The sequence below is a fragment of the Pezoporus occidentalis genome, unplaced genomic scaffold, assembly GCF_034315485.1.
Source record: "Pezoporus occidentalis ecotype Australia unplaced genomic scaffold, CSIRO_AGI_Poc_V1 ctg171, whole genome shotgun sequence".
Classification (NCBI taxonomy): Eukaryota; Metazoa; Chordata; class Aves; order Psittaciformes; family Psittacidae; genus Pezoporus; species Pezoporus occidentalis.
The window spans coordinates 1,223,905-1,245,000 of NW_026913543.1; the positions used below are offsets into that span (position 1 = coordinate 1,223,905).

At 41.4% G+C, this 21,096-nt stretch overlaps 1 protein-coding gene across 3 annotated transcripts in view; it reads left to right on the plus strand.

Moving 5' to 3' along the window:
- The first annotated feature begins 3,915 nt into the window (after positions 1-3,915).
- Positions 3,916-21,096, plus strand: part of TSHZ2 (teashirt zinc finger homeobox 2) — a 229,352-nt gene continuing 212,171 nt past the window's right edge. For all 3 annotated transcript variants that reach the window (XM_062613957.1, XM_062613959.1, XM_062613958.1), the window contains exon 1: positions 3,916-5,447. In XM_062613957.1, the coding sequence (XP_062469941.1) occupies positions 5,408-5,447 (40 nt within the window). In that variant the 5' untranslated portion in view covers positions 3,916-5,407. The remainder of the gene's footprint in view (positions 5,448-21,096) is intronic.

Genomic DNA, 21,096 nt, shown 5'->3' on the forward strand with positions numbered 1-21,096 from the left:
CTTCTACCACTGTCTCACATATCAGTCTCACATGAGCGAGCTATGGGGTGTCCTTCAGATGACATTACTGTAGCTGGCTGGAAAAGGTCAGAAAACCCGACTCCAAAATTATAACTTCATGGCCCCATTGTCAGGCTGGAATAACGTCTGGAGTGGGTTCTGGGCTTTGCAATATCCAATACTTCTATTAATATCTTTGAAGGTGGAAAACATTTTGCAAGGTATCTGCAGATGGTTCCAAGCTAGAGGGAACAGCAACAGCCTTTGAAGACAGCATTGTAACACACAATGATCCTGACAAAATGCAGAAAGTCTGAAAAAATAGGATGCAATTCAAGATGAATCAGTGCGAAGTTGTCACTGACGCATAATCAGCTGTTCAAATATAGGATGGGGACAACTGATTACAAAGCAGTTCTACAAGAAAGAGTCTGGCATTACAGTGAACCAGAAGCTGTACGTGAGTCAATAGTGTTGTGCTCCTGCAAAAAGGGCATATGTCAAACTGGGACATATAAACAAGTGTCATATGTTGTACATGTGACGTAATCCCACTTGGTGCTGGGAAGATTTCAAATGCAATACAGCATCCGGGTTTTGGCGCTGCACTTCAAAACATATGTTGTCCAGCCACGGAACAATGAAAATGGTGCCAGGTCCAGAAAACATGACCTACAAGGAATGACTGAAGAAATCGAGGGTGTTTGGTGAGTAGATGTCATAAGTCTTCAAATAGATTAAAAATTGCTGCTGGGCGGAGGGGAGGGAAAGAAACTGTTCTCCATTTCATTTGAGAACACCATAAAAAGAAACAGGTTTCCATGAAGTCATGAAGTGCTCAAGAGTAGGAAAAATTTCTAATGGTAAAGCTGCTAGAATAGATTGCCCAGAACTATTGAATGTGTATCGCATTGGCCAAATGTTCCTCAAAAGGGAAACAAGTAGAGTTAATCGTACCACTGGGCAGAGAGAGGACTGACCAGACCACTCACCAGTTGCTCTCTTTTCTGTAAGGAATCCTCACTCTGTCTGTCAAGATTCTTTTACAACCACTGTAATCCCAATTATTTTTAATCATTTTTTGCCAGTAATTTTGAATAAGAAGTAAACACCGAAGCTGACAATGTCATTGGCTGGCAATATTACTACATATTGAAACATTTTCATTTATCAAACCCAAATAATTCCTAACTTTTTTGCTTGTTTTTTTTATAGCACTTGTCAGGATTTCTACTTTTTCCTTCTCTAAAGTGGTAGGCAAAGTGTGTGAAGTGTGTGTGGGGAGGGGGGGGTGGGTCATCAACTCACCTTATGAGTTATATACCTACATGTTTATAACTTCAGGGAGTGGAAGGGAAGAAGAAGAAAAGGAAAGAAAATAAAAGCCAACCCCATTTAATTATCAGCATAGCAGCCACAGAAAGACAGACAGACAACAAAAGTAAGATAAGAGACACTTCAAGTAACACAGCTGAGTTTGCTGTGACTACTCATGATGGGAACTGTTATCAAAGTCAAGTACACAAAGCATATTCAGCCCTTTCTTGTGCACAAAAATATCTGTGAACTTTAATGTATACTGAATCACACACGTTACTTTGAAAAATCAGACCCAAACTACTCCAAAGCTATACAATAGAGGATTTTCACTATCCCCGATCACACTCCTGTTCCATGTAATCTGCACCTAACAAAGAAATTGAAAAACCTCTAAGAGCAGACCTGGTTGACTGTATATTGCTAGATGGGGGGGGGGGGGGGAGAAAATTCCTTCCGGATCCCACTGGGGAATTCAGCTCATGCCCTGAAGCACGAGATTTGATTACTCTTTTTTGAACATGCATAACTGCCATTGCTATTACTGGTCATAACATTTTGTCAGGAAAGAGAAATATTATTCTGCAATGCAATAAAAATAGATAAAATTCAATATAGCTTCAGAATCATTTGCTACGTTTCCAAAGTAAACATTAAGCACCCATCAAGATTATTCCATTGGATAAGCCAAGGAAGCCTCCAGTACTATCTGTTCATTTTATTATCTCTAATTTTCAACTGTGCAAAAATGCTTTCGGTAAATATTATGGGTTCTTCCTGTGCTAGAAGAGATGCTAAATGACCTTCACCAACTTAGTTATAAATAACAGAAGCAGGGAGCACACAAATGCTGTGTAGTTTCAGCTCTATTCAAACCTATCAGCAAATTCTGACCAGTGGATAAAAATGGACACCAGATTCTGCTTGCTTTTTTTTCCCCTTCTTGATAATCCCACCCCAGTTCCCTCTTGAAAGGCATTCTGTTCTGTCAGCCATAATGGCATCTGCTGGTGGAGACAGGAAGCCATAAATCTGTAGGGTTCCTCTCGACCAAGCCTTGTTAATGCTCCCATTTATCACCGAGGATAGGGTGCCATCTCACTAGTGCTCTACTCACAAGTCCATCTTCTCAATTTCCCCTTCCCAAAGGAGTAACCATTTAAAACAGTGACTTTCTCATCTTGCATGTTGAGACTGAAAACGCCACTGATACAAATACCATACCCAGTGTGTAGCATTTGGATTTAAGCCATGACTCTGGAGAACAATAGCCACTACTTGCTGATCCCAGACTACACTGAATTGCTGCTTCGCTTACATCTAGAGCTTGTATCTTTTCAACTTGCACAGGAGTAGCAGATACCAGATGGAAAGGTTAAAATCTGAGGGGGCTCTGACACTTGCCTCCTCCTTCTCCCCCCTGATGCCTGCTAGTTTTCCAGCACATTACAATACTGTACAATGGTTTGGGAGAATTGTTAGTAAAAGAAGCATGTGTTAAAGCAGCATTTAGTACCCAATCCTTCAAAATAAACTATCATAATCAGAGGTGCAGTATCTTTCTGCACTGCCAGGGAGGAGAGGGAATATAAAACCAACTACAAGTGTCTCCATTTGCTTGATTTGGGAACCAGGACACAGAAACTGAAGGGATCAAAATCACAAATCACTGCTAGATGAAATGTGAAAAGAAAATCCTGGTTTGCCATCCTGCCCCTGAACTACCTGATCCAGGGCCAGGGCCACACTCAATGTGTCACCCTTCTCACACAGCGCTGGGGTAACTGCCCCACTGCTGTGGATGTCGTTGCCCCTCTTGGCCCCACATTTAACCCTGCCTGAGCTGGGGACACAGCAGAAATCCCCTGGAGTGCACCAACTGCATTTTACACGTGCTGCATGCAGGTAGAAGAGAGCTGTGCAATTCCAACTGATTGAAGCAGAGCTGTTCACTTCTGAGTGAGTTATGCTAGGCAGAAGTGGAAAAATGCGCATTTTATAGTACTGTTATCCTATTTTATCTTTCAAACTAAGCATTTGCTTGCACCAATAAATACTTTCAAATTGCTTGCAAAAATTGCTAGAGTTTGTACAGGCAAACCTATCAAACAATTTAAGTGAAATCAGTTAGGTGGACACTTTCATAAACACGATCTCCTATTAGACTGCTAAATATAAAGGTCACTTAGGGGTCTTCCCATGGAAACTCATTCCCTGCCTGAGCAGGGCGACTGCGAATCTCCAGTGCCACCGGCTACAACACAGCAGCTCTCACTGGTGCTTTGTAACAGAGCCTGGTTGAACACTGATTTTAGAGGATTGCAAATGATTCCTATTAAATCCAAGAGTTCCATTAGAAAGATACAAATGCCAAAACAGAAAAAGTGTCTAAGAACTTGGTTTCATAGCAAACTCTGGGACTGGGCTATGGAGTATTGCAGCATCCACTTTTAAGAGGTCTTACACAAACTGTAGTTGAATATATAGAAATTAATCCATCTTTTCAGCCCCAAATCGCTTTTAAACCCTCAAGGTGTTAACAGCAGTTGTGGGGAATAAACTGAAATGAATAAATGGGGCAGGGAAGTTATCTCCCTGTCTCTTGTGGAACAACGCTGTTCAGAGTTCCCATGTCCCGTCTCCCTCTTTGGGCTGGCCGCTTGTTGGCCTCTCTGGAAGGATGAGACAGCCGGTGTAGTGGGACGAGACCTCGCTCTGGGTTACCAGGAGGGTGCAGCAGCACTCGATGGAAGTTCCCGATTCCCCCTGATCCAGGTGCCGGGGGAAAGTCGGGGAGCTGCGGGGGCTTGTCCCGGACGGGCTGACCCCGCTCTGCCGGGCCATTGGCGTGCAGGCGCTCCCTACTGCAGCCCTGCGCTTCACCTGAACTTCACCCAACTTCCCGTGTACGTCCAGCCACGCCGCTCCTAACCGCGGGGTGCCCGTTCGGGTGAGGAGGAGAAGGAGGACGAGGAGGAGGAGGAAGATCCGCGGGGAAAGCGCTCCGCTCCCCGGCTCCAGCTCCTCGCGGGCACACGGCCCCGAAGCAGCGCTCGCCAGCCGGTGGTGCCGCCGCACGGGGGGAGCACCCTCCGCGGTCCCCGCCACCCGCCCGCCCCGCAGTAGATCCCCGTTATCCGCTTGTTAAATCTGCAGTGACGCAGGGCGAGGGGCGCTGACCCCCCCCACCCCAAATCACCCCGCTCGGGGCCGCCCCGTCGCGGCTCCCCCCAGCTCCCAGCCGTCGGCGCTCCCGGCAGCGCCTCCCTCGGGAGCCGAACTCCGCGGGCCCTGTCTCTTTAACGGCGCGGCTTGTGGCGGTGCGCGGAGCGGATCGCGTCCTGTCACCGGGTCGCGGAGGAGGAGTTTGTTAATGTTCAGTTTGCTCGGTGGATCGATGTTTGCTGGCATCGCCTCGCCCTGCCTGTGTATGTGTGTGTGTGCGGGTGTGTGTGTGTGTGTGTGTGTGCGTGTGTGTGCCTGTGCAGTGTGTGTGTGCGTGTGAACAGCAGATTTCCTCCCATCCAAAGCCTCCCTGTCCTCTCCCATATCACTCACCGCCTGGCATCTGACAGCACGGAACCTGCAGCGCTCCGCGCACACGCACACACACACACACACACCCGGGCACCGCTCCGCCATACAGCTCTGCGAGGAGGAGGAGAGGAGAGGAAAGGGAGGAAGCAGCCAGCCCCACAGTCTTTCCAGAGCTGCCTTTTTTAATATATACGTATCTATTTTGTTATTTATTTATTGCCATCCTCTGGCACTGTGGGCGCCTTTCATTTGCTCCTGAGCTTGGATGTTTGAATCAAAGCAAAGCAAGTGTTGCAACAGTTAAAAAAAAAAAAAAAAAGAAAAGAAAAAAGCCAACCAAAAAAAAAAAAAAAGCGAGAGAGAAAGAAAGAAACCTAGATCTCTAAAATAAAATAAAAACCAAACAGGTTCCTATCAGTGAAGTGGGAAGGAGGGGGGCAGGGGAGGCTTGAGGGGGTGCCGAGGGAAGCGGCTGAGGCAGAGGAACACGGCTCAGGAGCGTCTCAGGGCTCTCGGATCTGGGGACAGAAGTGAGATTGGAGAAAGTAGAGCGATGCCAAGGAGGAAACAGCAAGCACCCAAACGGGCTGCAGGTAAGGAGAAGCCATCCACTGCACAGCCTCTGTCTCTCCGCTCCTTCCGATCCTACCCCCCATCTTTATTATTATTTAGGGTCACCCTTGCTTTTCCGGGCTGGATCTTTATTTATTTATCCCCCCTCCCCCTCCCTTTCCCTTCCTAACTCCGCGGAGCCAGTTTCGGTCCCGATTGCCAAGAGCTTTGCCCTGATACGGGCTGGCCCCTCCGCCGCCCGCCGCTCCCGCAGCGCTCGTTCCGCTGCCCCGGTGCTGTTGGTACCTCCGGTACCTCCGGTGCCTCCCGCCCCGAGCACCTCCTGCCCCGGCCAAACTTTTCCCCCCAACTTTCTTCCACTCGGCGCCCCTTCCCCCCGGCCCCTCTCCCTTCCCGAGCCTCCCATCTGCTTCCCGCTCCAGTCCCTACCGTCGTTTGTTTTTTTTTCCCCGTTTCTAATTCCCCCCTCCCGGTGGTTTTTGGTTTTAAAAAGCGTGTTTCGCCAAGTGGGTCGGTGCGGTTAATCTTTTATTTCGCCGTGTTTCTGGTGGCAGCGCTGGCCGTGTGTGTGTGTGTGTGTCTGTGTGTGTGTGTGAACGTTGTGTCTGCCTGAAATAGTACAGGGACTGTCTCTGCTGATGAACCCGGTGGGGAAGTTCAGCCTTTGATCATCAGTGGTGAAAATTGCAACAGGAAATAAAATGAAACGTTCTGACTGCTAGAAGACAATCCGCATTTTCAAATCAAATCCTTCTTTTGTTTTGTAGCCGAGTTGATATATTTGCACATGCCAAGTGGTTTTGCAATTTAGCTTTTATTTTTTTTCTTCTTAAAGAACAAAATAGTTTGTAACTTTGTAAGTGTTTTGTTTTGTCGTTTATAGGGAGTTCTTCTTTTGGGGGCCAAGAAAAAGATGAGTGGGCCTGTATAGTAAATCTTTTCAAAGAGTTTTCTTTCAGGCTGCTTAATTGCTTTTTTTTTTTTTTTAATAGTGTGGTGGGGTTTTGTTTCTGGGAAGCGCAATATGGAAGTTCATTTTTCTTCTGCCAGACCCACCCACTGAAAAATCAGCTTTCCAGTTGATTGCCAGCTTTGATTTGACATTTGATTGATCACCTGTCATCTTGCTGCCTTTGATCTATTCATTCTTGATATATATCAATAAATCACTCACCATGGTAACCCAAGTGCCAATGACGTAAGGCTTGCCCTCTAGATTCTCTTAGCCAGACATGCACAATTATTATCTTGTTTGGCTTTTAATGTAGGCGGGTTCCCCCCCCCCCCCCTTTTTTTTTTCCCCTTTGTGTTCTTCATCAGATTAGCTCTTTAGAGAAAACTCATATTTTATGGTTTCAGTTTAAAAACGGTTTGCTAATTTTTCCTCCCCCTTCCGAATATTTTCTAGGTGTGGAATATTATGTGTGGGACAAAATGTATGGACAACTTTAGTGGCATACTTGAATAAACTTTGAAAAGTAGTGCTCAGGATTTGTTCAGGGGTAAATGATGTTTCAGAGAATCTGGGACACGCGTAACTTTTATAAACTTGCCTATTTTGCCGTGTTCGCGTAGGTGTAGGACAGTGGTGTGCAGGCAGTGCCTTTTGGGACGTGACCAATGAATGTACCTATGCAGGTTGCTCATATGATTCTTGGCAGCAAAGATCCCCTTGAAATATAAATAATAGTTGAGCTAGAAATGCATATATATATATATGCACACACATATATTCTCTGATGGGTTGCTATTATTGTTTTATTCACAAAGAGGTTATAGCTGAATAAGGCATTAACATTCTCAACTTGCAGGATAAATAGCAATTTTTTTCATGGATGCTGATCATCACAGTGACAGTGCTAGAATTGCTCCTTTTTTTCTCTCTGTCAAGAGCATTTTATTTTGCTTTCAAAGTAGAATTTTCACGTGCAATGCATGTAGTATCTTTTTGTACAAGGGGGACCCTGTTCTTTTTAGAGGCGTAGACTACAGAGTAAGTAAATTTTTGCGAGCAAAGCCCATGCTGTTGTTTCCCGGGATTTCCCTGCTGAGAAGACAGTAAGATATGTTTTTATCCAGAATGCCACAGTATTTTTGAGAATCTTAATGATGAGGGAGAAATTTGAATGGCCACAATTACATTCCCCCTCCCTTATTCTCAGTATAAAATGTGCATTGATCTTCAGTGGTGCATTTCTTTGATTATATTTGTCCTCAGATCAATGTTGTTTCAGGTGAGCAAAATACTGCAGATGCAGTCCAGTTTCAACCAGCATAACTGATCTGAAGTAGATTTATACATTTGCTATAGTTCTGCTTTGAAGTTGCTTTCGTGTGTTGGGGGGGTGGGGTGGTCTCAAATAGTAGACGTGCCTGTTGTATCTAGTTCTTAAAACTGACTTTCATTTTCAGGGATAGTACTGAGGTTCTGTTTTCTAGAGTGAAAGATACCTCGAAGTGACAGTAGACAGACTGTACAATAAGAAATGAGTTGCTCATCAGAGCTGATAGCAAAGCTCCTTATTCCTTTTATTTAAAGGAGTTAATACATTATATATTACTTAATTTTCACTTTTATTTATTTTTAGTTGAACAAGTTCAAACATATCAGTTGCAATGCATTCTGTCTTGATGGCAGCAGAGATATTGAAGAGAAGTTTGCAACTTTTAGCTTCTTTAGATAGTTCACCTCCAACAGAAGAAAAATGATAAGCCTTATGATTCTGGACATGCCTGCTTTTGTCATTGCTTAAAATTAAATACTATGCACAACTGTAAATAATTACTACCATGCACTGACTTTGAAAGCAGGTTTCTAGTTTGATTAATGAATAATGTAAAGGTTAGACAGAACCAGCGAGTGAATCAGAAGTGAAGTCCTGCTGCTAGATGAAAATCTGTCTAGAGAAATATACATGGCAATTTTGTCCTTTTCTATTATTAATTTTAAGCCTTGTATTCCTAAGAAATATATTACCGACCATTGTAATGAAACAAGGTAGTGTAATTGGATAAATGGGGCACTATTTATGTTCCATGATGGGGATTTTTGATCTCAAATTACACTTTTAAAGACATTTTATTTCACATCAACACCAAAACTATGTCAAATGCATTTTGATCTTTCCAGGGCCGAATCTTTTCTGAATCGTCATTCCTTTTTGAGATCGTCATTTCCATTTCGGTAATTCTTGAAGCAGATAGTTCCAGCTCTTTATATCAGTGCCTGCTTTAGTATCATGCTTCTGTTTACAATAAACAACCCATTTGTGCTGTAGCTTTCAGCAGAAGGGCTTTACAACCTCTGGGCCTAATTCTCCTCTTGCTCAGGTGCAAATCAAAAATAGCTTTACTAGCAGCATCAATGCAGTTGCAGTGAGTACTGTCTGCTCCTGCGAGTAAGAAGAGACTTAGGCCCAGAAAGTACTTCATCCTTCAATGAAATGCAGCCACCTCTGGGGTGGAAGTCTTGTAACGATTCCATAACAAATGGTAATATATTAACAGAAGGATGGAAAAAGGGTGGGAGCAAAGCAGAATTGCTATTCAGATTTTATTCCTAGGGGTATGAAATAGCTTTCAAACACAATTTCACTGGATTAAACTCTCCTTTCCCCTGCAGCTTGTTTAAATGTGCATATTTTATTTTGTGATCATGAATTGCTAGTTTGCTTTTTTAAACCCTGGAAAGAGGAATCTGAACTTAACACCTTTTCTGGCTGCAATTTTGTATTTCTTTTCTTTCTCTCTCAGCTCCGGTAGGCTATCTGAGGACCAAAGCTCAGGAAAAGTACAGCTATCAGTCAGATATCAGTCACATGTATTTTGTTTATTGGAGCTGTAGAATAACACAGTTTTGTTGTTGGAAGGAAGAGTCCTTGTAGAGCAGTAAGCAGAGGACGGTTAGCAGTCAGTTCTTTACACCTGCAGTTTGCACCTTAGTAGTAAAAAGGTTATTTAAAACAGAAACATCTTTAGAAAGTGAAATTTTGCATCTGCAGAGAGCGCAGTGAATGACCAGCTAGGTCTGATATGTATATTTCTGTGATTAAACGATATATATATGTATAAATAACCAAGAGTGCTGTGGCTTTTCGAGTATTATTTGTATCCTTTAATTATAGGGGCAATAGAAGCAGGTTTCAAGCAAGCAGTACTGAGTGAAAATGTAGAAATGGCAGCGCTGTTTTGTTTAACCATCCTTTAGAAAAGCAAGTGCACATCAAAACCACCTAAATAGCTCGTGCCTCAAACCTTTCAGTTACTGTGCACATCACAGTGCTGACAGATGACAGAAAAGCCAAGGTGTTCACAAATAAGAGGAGTCTGTAAATCCTGGTTAATTAAATATATTCCAAAATATACTTTTACAACTAAAGAGGCACCAAAATAAGTCGCTATCTGTGCATAAGTTCTGTAATCGGCTACTAAGTCCAAAGTTACTATGTAATTTTTTCCCCATGTTAAAACTCTGGCCTGAAAAGGGCAATTTGAAATCACATTCATTTTAGTTACTGTTTCCTTATTTCAGTTTTACTCTCACATATCAAAACACAGTGTATTATCACTATATAAAGAGTGGGACTCGCCAAGAGTTCAGCCCCTGTGACTGTGAAATAAAAGATATTTCCATCAGTAAATGACACAATTTTATAGCACTTTTAAAAACATGTTCATTGTCAGAAATTCTTTTGCATAAATGCGCTCCCTCTTCTGTGCTCTCTAATTGAAAAGCTCATTTTCTTCAGAACGACAGGATTTTGGTATTTCTTCCCGGAGCTTGCTTCTCCTGATTTTCCCTCTCATTAGTAGCACCCGCCTCACGCAACTGTTTCCCCTAGAAGAGGTCCCTGTAGTTCCTCTGTAGCACAGAGCCAGGGTGAGCTTTTCTCCTGTGATTTAACTTCCCATCCCGATGAGGACATCACTCCCAGAGAGCAACTCCAGACTTGCGGGAAAAAAAAAGCTGTCAGTTGCTGTGGCTGCAATTCCCAACTTAGCAGCAGCAGAGGGAATGGAACTGTACTCTATCAATTACAGTTGGAACCAGAGGCTAAACACTTATTGTGTTAAGCTATTGTGCAGATCTTAAGAGCTCAAATGTAAAAAAAATATCATGTCAGCTAGTGGAGGGGAGAATAAGGCCTGGCTCTTCTACTGGATGACGTATTAGCAAATGCACGGTAAAATTATTCATATTCCATTTAATGCCTCTCGGGTTGAGACATATGTGTACCATATTATCCCTTAAAAAAGGGGGATCCTATTGATTTTACTGCTAAAATAAGCCTTTGTCTTCAAAATGAAAATATTTGAGAAGTTTTACCTTTAAAGCATACTCATGAAAGCAGAGACATTTTCATCTGTCTCCGAACCTGATATAGGAGTCAACTGCAAACACATTACATTCTCAGCTGAAGTCTTATATTTCATTTGTGCAAGAGCAGTGATTTTTCATTACCTATTTAATTACAATAATTTACATGAGAGTGGGTCCTGTTCTGCGGCTCTTACTCAGCACTTTGCTTCAGTGGGTAACTGGCCTGTGTAAAGACTGTCTATGTAGGACTGGGCTGTTTAGCTACAAAATTAAATATACATGTTTCTTCACTAATGTTTTGCCTCTGAAGAGGGACCAGATTCTGTCATTAAGTTTTAAATCTAGGGAGAATTCTGCTTGTAACTTGTGTTACTAGTGGTTGTATGCTATTCTTTTCTGAAGCCTGCATGACTGAGATATTTTGCTTGCTGGGCTAGCCTGACTTCTCAAACATGTTTCCATTCTCTGTGTTAATTATTGAACACTTTCTTGGTACCGGCAGATGATACAGTCTTTTAAGGAATCCTTTTTTAACTGGCAGTGTTAATGTGCACAAGAGCAGCAGCTCTCAAGTAAATGCATGAAGATGGTTTTGCAAATTGGAATCCTAAAGTTCCATGTAGTTTTAGGGACTAAAACCAGTTCTTTCTTATTAAGGTGACCTCTCCCTTGAGACTGTTGGATCTTGGCACTGAGTAATTTTTACCATGTTTTAATAACGGCTCTTGCAACTGAGAAATTCTTGACAGCAAACCGTGTATTTTTTAAGGTTTCAAGGAGAAACGCATCATAGAAGCACACTGTTTCCCATTAGATTTACACATCCCTCTTAGCTGTTGCTGGCTTTTCATCTGTTACCTTGTGAGGTTTTTTCAGGCAAAAAGAAGTGGAAAAACTGGTCTTATGATCTAAGTGTTGCATTAAGTGTTTCATTTAGAAAAATGAAGAGAATCTTTGTTTCCCTAAAAGAAATGTTTTCCCCTTTTACCCTATGAACAAGAAAGTCACAACAATAGCTTCAAAATGACAGGATTTGATTGTGGAAAATACAGAGTTTATAACATGCAGAGCCCGATAGTCCCAAGTATTGGTAAAATTCCACAGTTAAATAGAACAAACAGTACTAAATGTATTTGAAACAGATCCTCTTCAGGTATGCACACATACATACACATATGTATGCACACATACCTGCAAAAAGGAGACAAGTGCCTGCTTGGGAGAGGGATGCACCATTCTTATTGACAGAAGCTGGAAAGCCCTGTTTTTCAGAGTAGTTTTTGATTATTCCACTAATATTTGCCTAAATGTTAAAATTCCTGTGATGTTAGGAGTTGTGTCCACTGAAAGTCCTTTGCTAGTGTTTATTTTCTTTAAACCTCCAGGTCTTGGAGTCTGGTGATTGTATAAGCACCCAATATGCATTTTAAAAGGAAAAATTATTTTAAACACCATACTGTGGAGAACTAAGGAGCTTGGAAACATTCAGCCTAAAAATTCTTATGCCAGAAAAAAAATGCCATAATTCTCAAAGTGACTGTTTGTATCGTCTCATAATTTTCAGGTCTCACAATTTCTGAGGTGGTGCCTTGTGATTTTTGAATAAACAAGGTTGGCAATATTGCTTTTGACTGATTGTAATGATGAACTGGTGTGTGTGTCTGCGTATATAATTATATCTGTACACACACATAATACCAGTAAACAAAATCCATAATATAACGATGGAGTGGAGTTATGTGAATAGTAGCTCTGGATTTGTTTTGCTATAAACAAAGCAGTTGTGAGAGATCAGACCATCGGTTCTTGAGGAGTGGCTTTCAATTGAAGTCTTGTGGAGATTGTTTTTAGTGTCAATTAGACTGAGAAAGTTAATAGCCAGTAACTGTTCTTTAAAGTCTAGACACTTGCAGGACCTACAACGAATGCACAGCCAACCTTTTTTCAGATGTAATCAGGCTCAACTTTATTGAAAAAAAATTTGCAACTAGCAACATTAATGCTGTATTTTTATTGTATTAATGCAAATGAGATGCTGACTTCTTTCTTTCATCTCCATGGCTTGTATCTATTATAGCTGTATCTTAGTCCTTTCTGTATCTTTTCTCCCTGTGTTCTGTGAACTGCTATCATCTAATGATACTGAGGCTCATTAAAGTTACTCACAATGCTAAAGAGACTGTGGAAGCATCCTTAGCTCGAGATGCCTACAGAAAAGCAAAACTACTGAGTATATGGGAAAAACTAACCCACATCAATCCTTCCATTCCTGTTTTGGGAAACCTTTAATATTAGTAGGTCAAACAGGAAGAAAAATCTTTGAGGAAGGACTGTGTACTGGAAAGAACAGGTTGTTTTTAATACATACACATCCCTACCTGACAAAGATAAAAAGCAATAAAGTTTTAAGGCGCTTTCTGGCTCTTCCTGCATCTCTCTCAAAAGACTCATTTAATTGGAAAGCCTGTTGTGCTTGGTTTTATGCATGTATAAGGGAAAAGGAGCAATTTTGCACAAGGCCTAATATTCCAGCACAATGTAATCGGAACTCTTTCTGGTTGCTTTTTAAGTCTCTATGTTCATATAAAATTAAGACCCACTTATCTTAAATTGTAGTAAATCTCTTTCAATATTGCTTTCATAACTTAAAAAATGCTGTTACATATTCCCAGAGCAGCTTTGCTGAAGCGATATTTGGTCTGTTATGTGGAATCAGTGCAGAATTTCTATTGAAAAGAAGCAGCGCAGTTCTTGTTTTTAATGAAAAAAATTAAATTATCTGCAATACCTTGATAATAAAGATTTTTTTTCTGTTGGAACTCTGCATACAGGAGATCGGAATGAAAACCTGCACACTGGTGCAGTTTGGTATGTGCAGACAGCAAGTCTGTTTCTATCACTTATTGTTTACTTGAATGGAAATAATCTTTTTTTGGTGGAAAGATTTTACTCTGAATTTTCCATATACAAATAATTTCATCTGAATTACACTGGGAATCACCAGCACAATTCTTAAGGCCTGCAATTTTCTTTGTACATAGAGGAAGAACTCATTTACTTCCTGCAGCATGAGTGAACTTCACACACAAGAGCTGGATCTTTTCGTGATGCTCAGTTTGTATCAAAAAAACAACCCCATGCTACCTGGTATATTGGTGTGCCAAAAAGAATTTTTAATGTGTTTTTCAACCATGTCGTAACATACATAAGCACAGTACAAGTAGCATGTGAAACATTTAACATGTGAAAGGAGAAAGAAGCTAAGTAGTTGTATTGATCATCTGTAGCATTAAATGCTAAAAATATTAAAAGCTTTCTAGTGCTTTTGATTAGCTGTGTGGTCCCTGCTCATATGTACGTGCTTTGTTAGGAAGTGGAGTAACATTTCTCACACTTAACACCTTTCTTCCAAGGGTTTCCTACTAATGCTATCTACTCCTCAGAATAATGCCAGTGAAGTAGAATATTTTTTTCCCCATTTTACAGAAAAGCAAATTGAATACAGGAGATTTTAACTGTTTTCCTCAAGGTAAAACAGCACTTGCTCCTCATTACCTCCTCAAGGTGCTAGGTCACATTTTTACTATAGGTACACTTCCAGGAGAGAAAGCCGGGCTGGAGGCTCAAGGCATCCACATGTCTGCTGCTGGGGTGAGAAGAGGGAGTAACCCAGCTGGGACACCAGGGAAGAGACCCTGAATGGGGCTGGAAAGGCATTTTTATCCTTTCTGTGCAACTCCCTATGGCAAAGCAGCACTCTGATTGTGTCCAGGAGCTCCCAAAAATGGGAGGACTCAGTCAGAGAAAGAGAGCTGTGTTAACTCTGTTAACAAGCCAAGTGAGCTTTACTAGGCAGGAGTTTTAGGCAGAATAATTTAAAGTCTTTTACCTTCCTTAAATTATCTTTAGATGCATTTTTGGTCAGTTACTTTTCCCCCTATATATTGTTCTACATTTCTTTCTCAGACCTGGGATCTTGCTTTTGTACTTCTGAGAATATATAATGTGTGGCCCTGAGAAATATGAAGAAACTGATTAATTGTAGCTAAACAGGACGTATGCATTTTTTCTTCACCTTCCCTGGTGCTTGGAAATCTCTGCTAATAGAGTTTGAGGCTCTAACTTTTGTAAGTCAGGTCCTAAAGGGTCTAAATCCTCACATGGGCATCTAAAGAAAGACCTGAATTTTCAAAAGCTTTTAGCACCAAGCAGTTCCCATGGACCTTCCTCAGGCCTCTCTCTTGTGTAAACTGGAATTGTAAAGCCTCAATCAAGGGCAGTGTTGTTTTTCTAAAGTGGAGATGTATGTATTGCCCCTAGAAGAAATATGCTGCATGTAATAGCCTATGGATTCATTAAGGATTGTTTATGTTTATTTTCACACTGTATTACCTTTCAGGAATGGTTGTTTCAGCCATTACATTGACAAGAGCTCAGAATAAATCTTAGGCAATATAGGGCTAATCTGCCATACCTGGGAGACCACCTGCTACCCTCTGGAACAGAGGCCAGATCGTTTGGTGCTGAATCACCAGGTAGGGCTTTCTCCTCTGGAGCTGGGGACTTGGGATGCTCTCCTGTGGCTCCTTTTCATGTGGAAATTAATGCTTGCCTCTATTTCTGAATAGTAGGTTATTAGAGTTCGTATGCAAATTCCCAGGATGGGAATTTGTCTCTCTTTGATAATTGATATAATAATATATATTTTTAGTGGTCCGAAGTCCTTGAGCTTGATCCTTGTATGTGTAATTTATATTTATTTCTTATTGTTATTAACTGTAATTTAGTTGTTGGTGCCTTTCATTGCCTTAGAATGAAGGGATAGTCTCTGTCCCATTGCCCTTTCATAAGCAATGCCCTTTTAGGGTTCCTTATCCTGTATCCTTGCCCAGACATTTCCTAGCCTGTCAAATACTGTCATTTTATTCCTTACAGATCATTCACAGTACGTCTCCTGTTGCACACACAAGTAAGGAACAAATGCAATCAGGATGCATCATCGTTTAGCATAACAAATAAAAGCCGATCAGTGCAGATTTCCCTTAAAGTGTCTCTTAATATGTATTGTCAAAATGTCTGAAGATGTCTTTTACTCATAAGTGTTTAATTATTTGTGACAATTAAACTAATATTCAGAGCAGGGAAAAAAATGAGGGTATTAAATATTTTCCCTTGTCAAAAGCTAACAAAACGTCACCTGACATAGCAAACTCCTTAAATTTCATATTTCAAACATACCTTACAATTGAAAAAGCCTTTGAACAAAATTATGGGGCCCCATTTCACAGCCCTGGATTTTGTACTGAACTTGAGGAAACTGGATTTTTAAAACTATCCCAAAATTTAAGGGGACATCATTAAAGCACATATCAGTAATGAGCAGCTGAATATTTGATGATTAAAAAGGAGTTTCTAACAATTTTTAAGTCTGTGCTGAAATTTGCAGTCAAGAGCCCCTTTGCCTGCCTGAATCAGGAACTCAGACCTGGGTTGCATAGCCTCAGCCGGTTATTGTCTCACTTGTGCATGAGAAAAAAAAACAGCTCAAATAACACAGGGCAAGCCATCAACCTTTTCTGTGTTCAGAATTATAGATTTATTTTGTTGGTTTTGTCTGATGATCCCTCTAGGCGAATGTGTTGTTTGAACTGGAGGGGCAACATGCTGTGGATGGGGCAGAACAAGTAGCCAACATAGCTGCACAGGGCTCAGTGCCTTCACCTGCCTGGCAGCCTTTTAATGTGCTAAAAGCTCAGCTGTGTGATAACGAAAAGGGTGAAAAATAACAGGAAAGATCTTGAAAAGAGCAAAAAGCCAGCAGAGGACTTTAGAGCAGTGTTGTGTGGATGCTGGAGCACTGCATAGCCTGGACATGTCAACAATAACATCTGTGTTATGGGCGCAACAGTTCCTACAGTCCAGATTGTTTGGGGTTTTCTGTTGAGACGTTTGATTTCTACTGATTCTCATGTTTCCAGTTCTAAGCTGCTCCATTTCCACTATCAAAATCTGTGTTTTCCTTCTTAAAATGTTCTTCCTGTAATTTAGGGTAGGATGTTATTTGGCAGAAAATTAGAAGACATACATCAGAGTTTATTTCAAAGCTGTGGGACCACTGTGCTTTCTGGCAGTGACGTGAACATTTCTCAGAGATGTCTTCTGCTTTCCCTGAGAAAATCCACCCATATTTGTCTGACTTATAAACTCTAAAAGTTGCATTGCCGAAGAATTTTTAGAAGGTGACACAGCATTCCCCAACGTGCCATCCCCACCACGCATGCTCTGTTCTCAGTTCATCTTTTTCAATTACATTCCCTTAAAATACGTTTTAGCTGGGGATAAGTAGGACAATTTCTTTCCCTGCTGCAGGGACACCGATGGGTCTGAGCAGTCGAAGGAGAATGAGGAAATGGTCTGTGTTATGTGTTCAGCTGGGGCCCAGGCCCTGACATGGGAACCAGGGAAACTTAGGAAGCAGGGCATAGACAAGCAGGAGTAAAGACAGGAGCAAAGAGTATAAACTTAACAAATATCTGTAGGAAATGGTGGTAAAAATGTATAATTGACTCTTTTGTCTGGTCAGAGTAGAGCATGGTATTCAGTATTAGCTCTTGCAGTGAATTAATCCAGCAGTTTCTGTCTAGATTAAGACCTTTGTGGAAATAAGTGCGGTTCCACATGTGCGGTTCCAGGCTGTCCTCTGCTTGCTTTTGGAAAGCCTGGCCAGGCCCTGGCTTCACGGCAGGCCAGGGATGGATGTGTGCCGGAAGTTAATCTGCCTCAGCTGGGAGGAAAGGTGCTGTCTGCATCTGCGGGTGTGCGGTGGGACTGTGGAGCGTGAGGAGCCGCTGGCTGAGGGTGTGCTGAGGTGGCCGCTGAGCCCCGCAGCCCTTTTTTGTGGAGAAAGGACAAAAACTCACCTAAAATTTGCCGGAGCTGTGCCCCCCATGTGTTGAATGGTGGTGGTGATGTCTCATACCTGAGGAATTGTGCAGGCAATTCACGGAGGAACCGTCGAAACAAGGAAAATCCCGATCCCCTGCTAGGAGTCCGGAGGAGATGTGGGGGCAGTGAGGGTCAGGGCCACACCTTCACTGGCGAGAGCTAAACAGATGTATTGAAGAGTTCAGGCAGCACGCTGAGAGGTTTGTCGAAACCATACACAACCTATAGCAATAAGAATATATATGGGGCAGTTGCACATTTTTGTGTTGTGCTGCTGGAGCTGCCTGGTCAGTGGCTGGGCTGGCGCAGGGCTGGTGGGTGCCCACTGCCTCAGGTAGGCTGGAACAAAGTGTGGAAGTTACTGGCAGTTAAGTAGCTGTCGTATAAAAGCAAGCAGCTCAGGAGAAAGTACAAAGAATAATGCCAGGAGTTTCAACCACAGGTATCTGTTTAGATAAAAAGGGCCTGTTAGCCTAAGATCTCATGCTGCAACATGCAAATTGCAAAGGGCTGAGCCCTGTGTCGCTGTGTAACTGCCATTTGCTTCAGCAAGCGCTGGGCCCTTGTGACTCTGACGTAGATTTTCACCTGGGGCAGGGGATTTTATTTTTATTTTTTATTAATTTTATTATTTTTTTTATTTATTTCATTTCATGTCCTTTTACTTCCCTGTGGGAGATCTTTCATAGACATTGAATATTTTTCTCCGAAGTCAATGACAAAACTTGACTGAGGATCAGCAAGAGCAGAGGAGGTTGCATTCAGAATATTACAGAGTTTTGTGTCACCTCCAAAATTTGTACATTAAATAACTAAAATCCTGAGAATGTTGATCTCAAAACCAGTCACCCTTGCATTACTTTTTGCTGTTTCTGTGAACTTACCAGAGATTTTATAAACTTGTGATTTCAGTTAAACAGAGGTAAATCATGTGGAGAAATATTTGCGTGGGGGCAAAGGGATGTTAATGATGCCATCGACATCTGGGTTTCCACTTGTTTGGATTAGGGATATTTTACCTTAATCATTCCCAAACATCTCTGCTAAAATCCCTTTTTTCATTTTTTTATCACCTATGAGGTATAGCCAGGCAGGTTTTCAATGTGTGTCTGTGTGTTAGGGTGAAGTGCTGAAATTTTTTGGTAGAGTGAGCATACAAACAGTCTGATTTTTGTATTTGCCCTCTTCCATTATAATTGTTTGGAAACATTTTGATTCTGTTAAAATGCACTATTTTCAATATACAAAGTATGTGCAGGGGAACACGGGAGTGATTATGAATTCCTCCAAGGAAATAAGCATCTCTTAGACATCATCCTACAACTGGGAAAGTTCTAATACGTCGTCTATATAATTTAACCTAATAATTTGTATTTTTTTTTACAGTGATGTAATGGGGAGAGTGACCTGGACTTTGTAAAAGTTCTACTTACTACACATTCCCAAGGGCAATGTAACATTCTAGAGAGTGTTTTATATTCCCTGATTAAAACGTAACATATTTTTGCATTTCCTGTGCAGTGACCTGTTAGTGCTCATAGACAGAACACTTAAAGAACAGTTACAAGGAGACATTTCCAAATGTGCCTAATATGCGCGAGTTTTTATAACATTCTTATTTCATTTGAAATTGCAGCTACAGCAGGAACCATTCAGACGGTGCATTGATTTAACTTTTTAATCCAGTGTTTTGCTATGTCAAGTGAAATAAATGTTTGTTTTTAGCTCTCTTTTTTTTTGCATTGCTAAAACTCGCAACTACTTGCTTTAAGCTTGGGATTCTAAAGGGAGCTACATTATCTGAGATTTAAAGCTTGCTTTTTGTAGCTGCTTTCTCACAACTCCCCCAAGGAAAAAAAAAATACAAAAGTACAACTTTAGCAAAAAGGGCTTTTATATCTCTATCAATTATAGAAACACCAACTGCAGTAGATTACAAATGTGTTTGGCTGATTGTGGTATTGTGTGGGGAAAACTGTCACAAGGAGCTGGATTCTGTTCTCCCCAACACCACTGGGCTGTCGCACAGCTCCTCAGGCTGCAGCCGGCACTTGTGTCAAAGCTGGAGTGGGCAAGAGCAGGATCTGGCTCTGAAATTGCCAAATTGCGTACTGCCAAATCTACCTCTGTACTTGTGCAGAGTGCAAGTGCAGCTCTAGTGCAGTTTCTGGTGCTAGGGAAAAATAGAGAGCTGTCAAATGTGAACACAAGTGCTAATCGTGTGTTGTTGCGTATGCATGTGTTTTTATGTGTGCCAAAGCAAAAGCCACACCGATACATCTGCAGCCTAGACCAGAAACCTCTGGGGAGAATCACTCCAGTTATTGTTGTTCTTTATTTTTTATCTCCAAGATATTTGTTTACTTTTACTGTCTTGAAGAACAAAGTGGGGGGAAAAGGCACCACAGTACAAAAATTGTTTGAGCAGCTCATAAAGGCAAAGTAGCTGGAAGTAATGAAGAAAAGAAAAACTATATCAAACCAGCAATGCAAGATGGGCTATTTAGCATCTTTGGTGGTGTTTATCTCAGGAAAAATTAATGTATCAAAGTATTTGCAGGTTGTTATCACTCCACTAATATCATGGGTAGAAGGGTAGCAACACAAAGGCTTTCAGTTGGCTGCATCTTGGTTACTGTTTCATTCATCTTACTGTGCTTTGGGTCAGTCTGGGAGGACGAGGTTGGGCCCTGGTTTATTTTAACCAAGGAAAACTGACATAGTAAAGTTCTGTGTATACTTCACATTGAAAATGCAATTTTCTATTTTCATTTAATCCCAGGAATGTTGGCATTTTCCAGTCTGTCAAACAAATGAGTGCACTGGAAGACAGTTAGATGTATCTGTCTAGTTCATCTATCTAATCTACCTCATTTCTAATGTGCCCATCACCATGATGCCTAGGCAGAAAGTATCTGCTCTGATTTTGCTTTTTGTCTTTATTGGCAGTGGTAACTTAATTGAGTCCTGAGAGCCTTCAGATTCATCTGCAAAAATAATAACCATTATCAGAATAATGATTCATTTTTGTACTCTTACTCAGAATTTCCCTTTCTCTTCTGAGTATATTTGGCTGGTTGATTATTGTTGACTTATCTAGACAAGGTTACATTTTAGAGGTGTTGCATTAAATTGGAATTTTACCTGAGTCAGCAATGACTCAAAACTTCACTTGGCTTCTGAAGTTAATTCAGTCATGTCCTGTAACTTCCTACTGCTTTTTGTAGAAGTTGACTTCATTTACTTAAACCACCTAGTTTAGCAGCTGCATCTGTTCTGTGACTCTTTGCCATATAAAGCATAGGTAAGGGCAATAAAAAGTATAGAAATTGTGGCTTCAAAAATTGTAACTTCATTCAGAAGCACTGTTTTCTGTTGCATTTAATTACTTCTCTCTTGGCCAA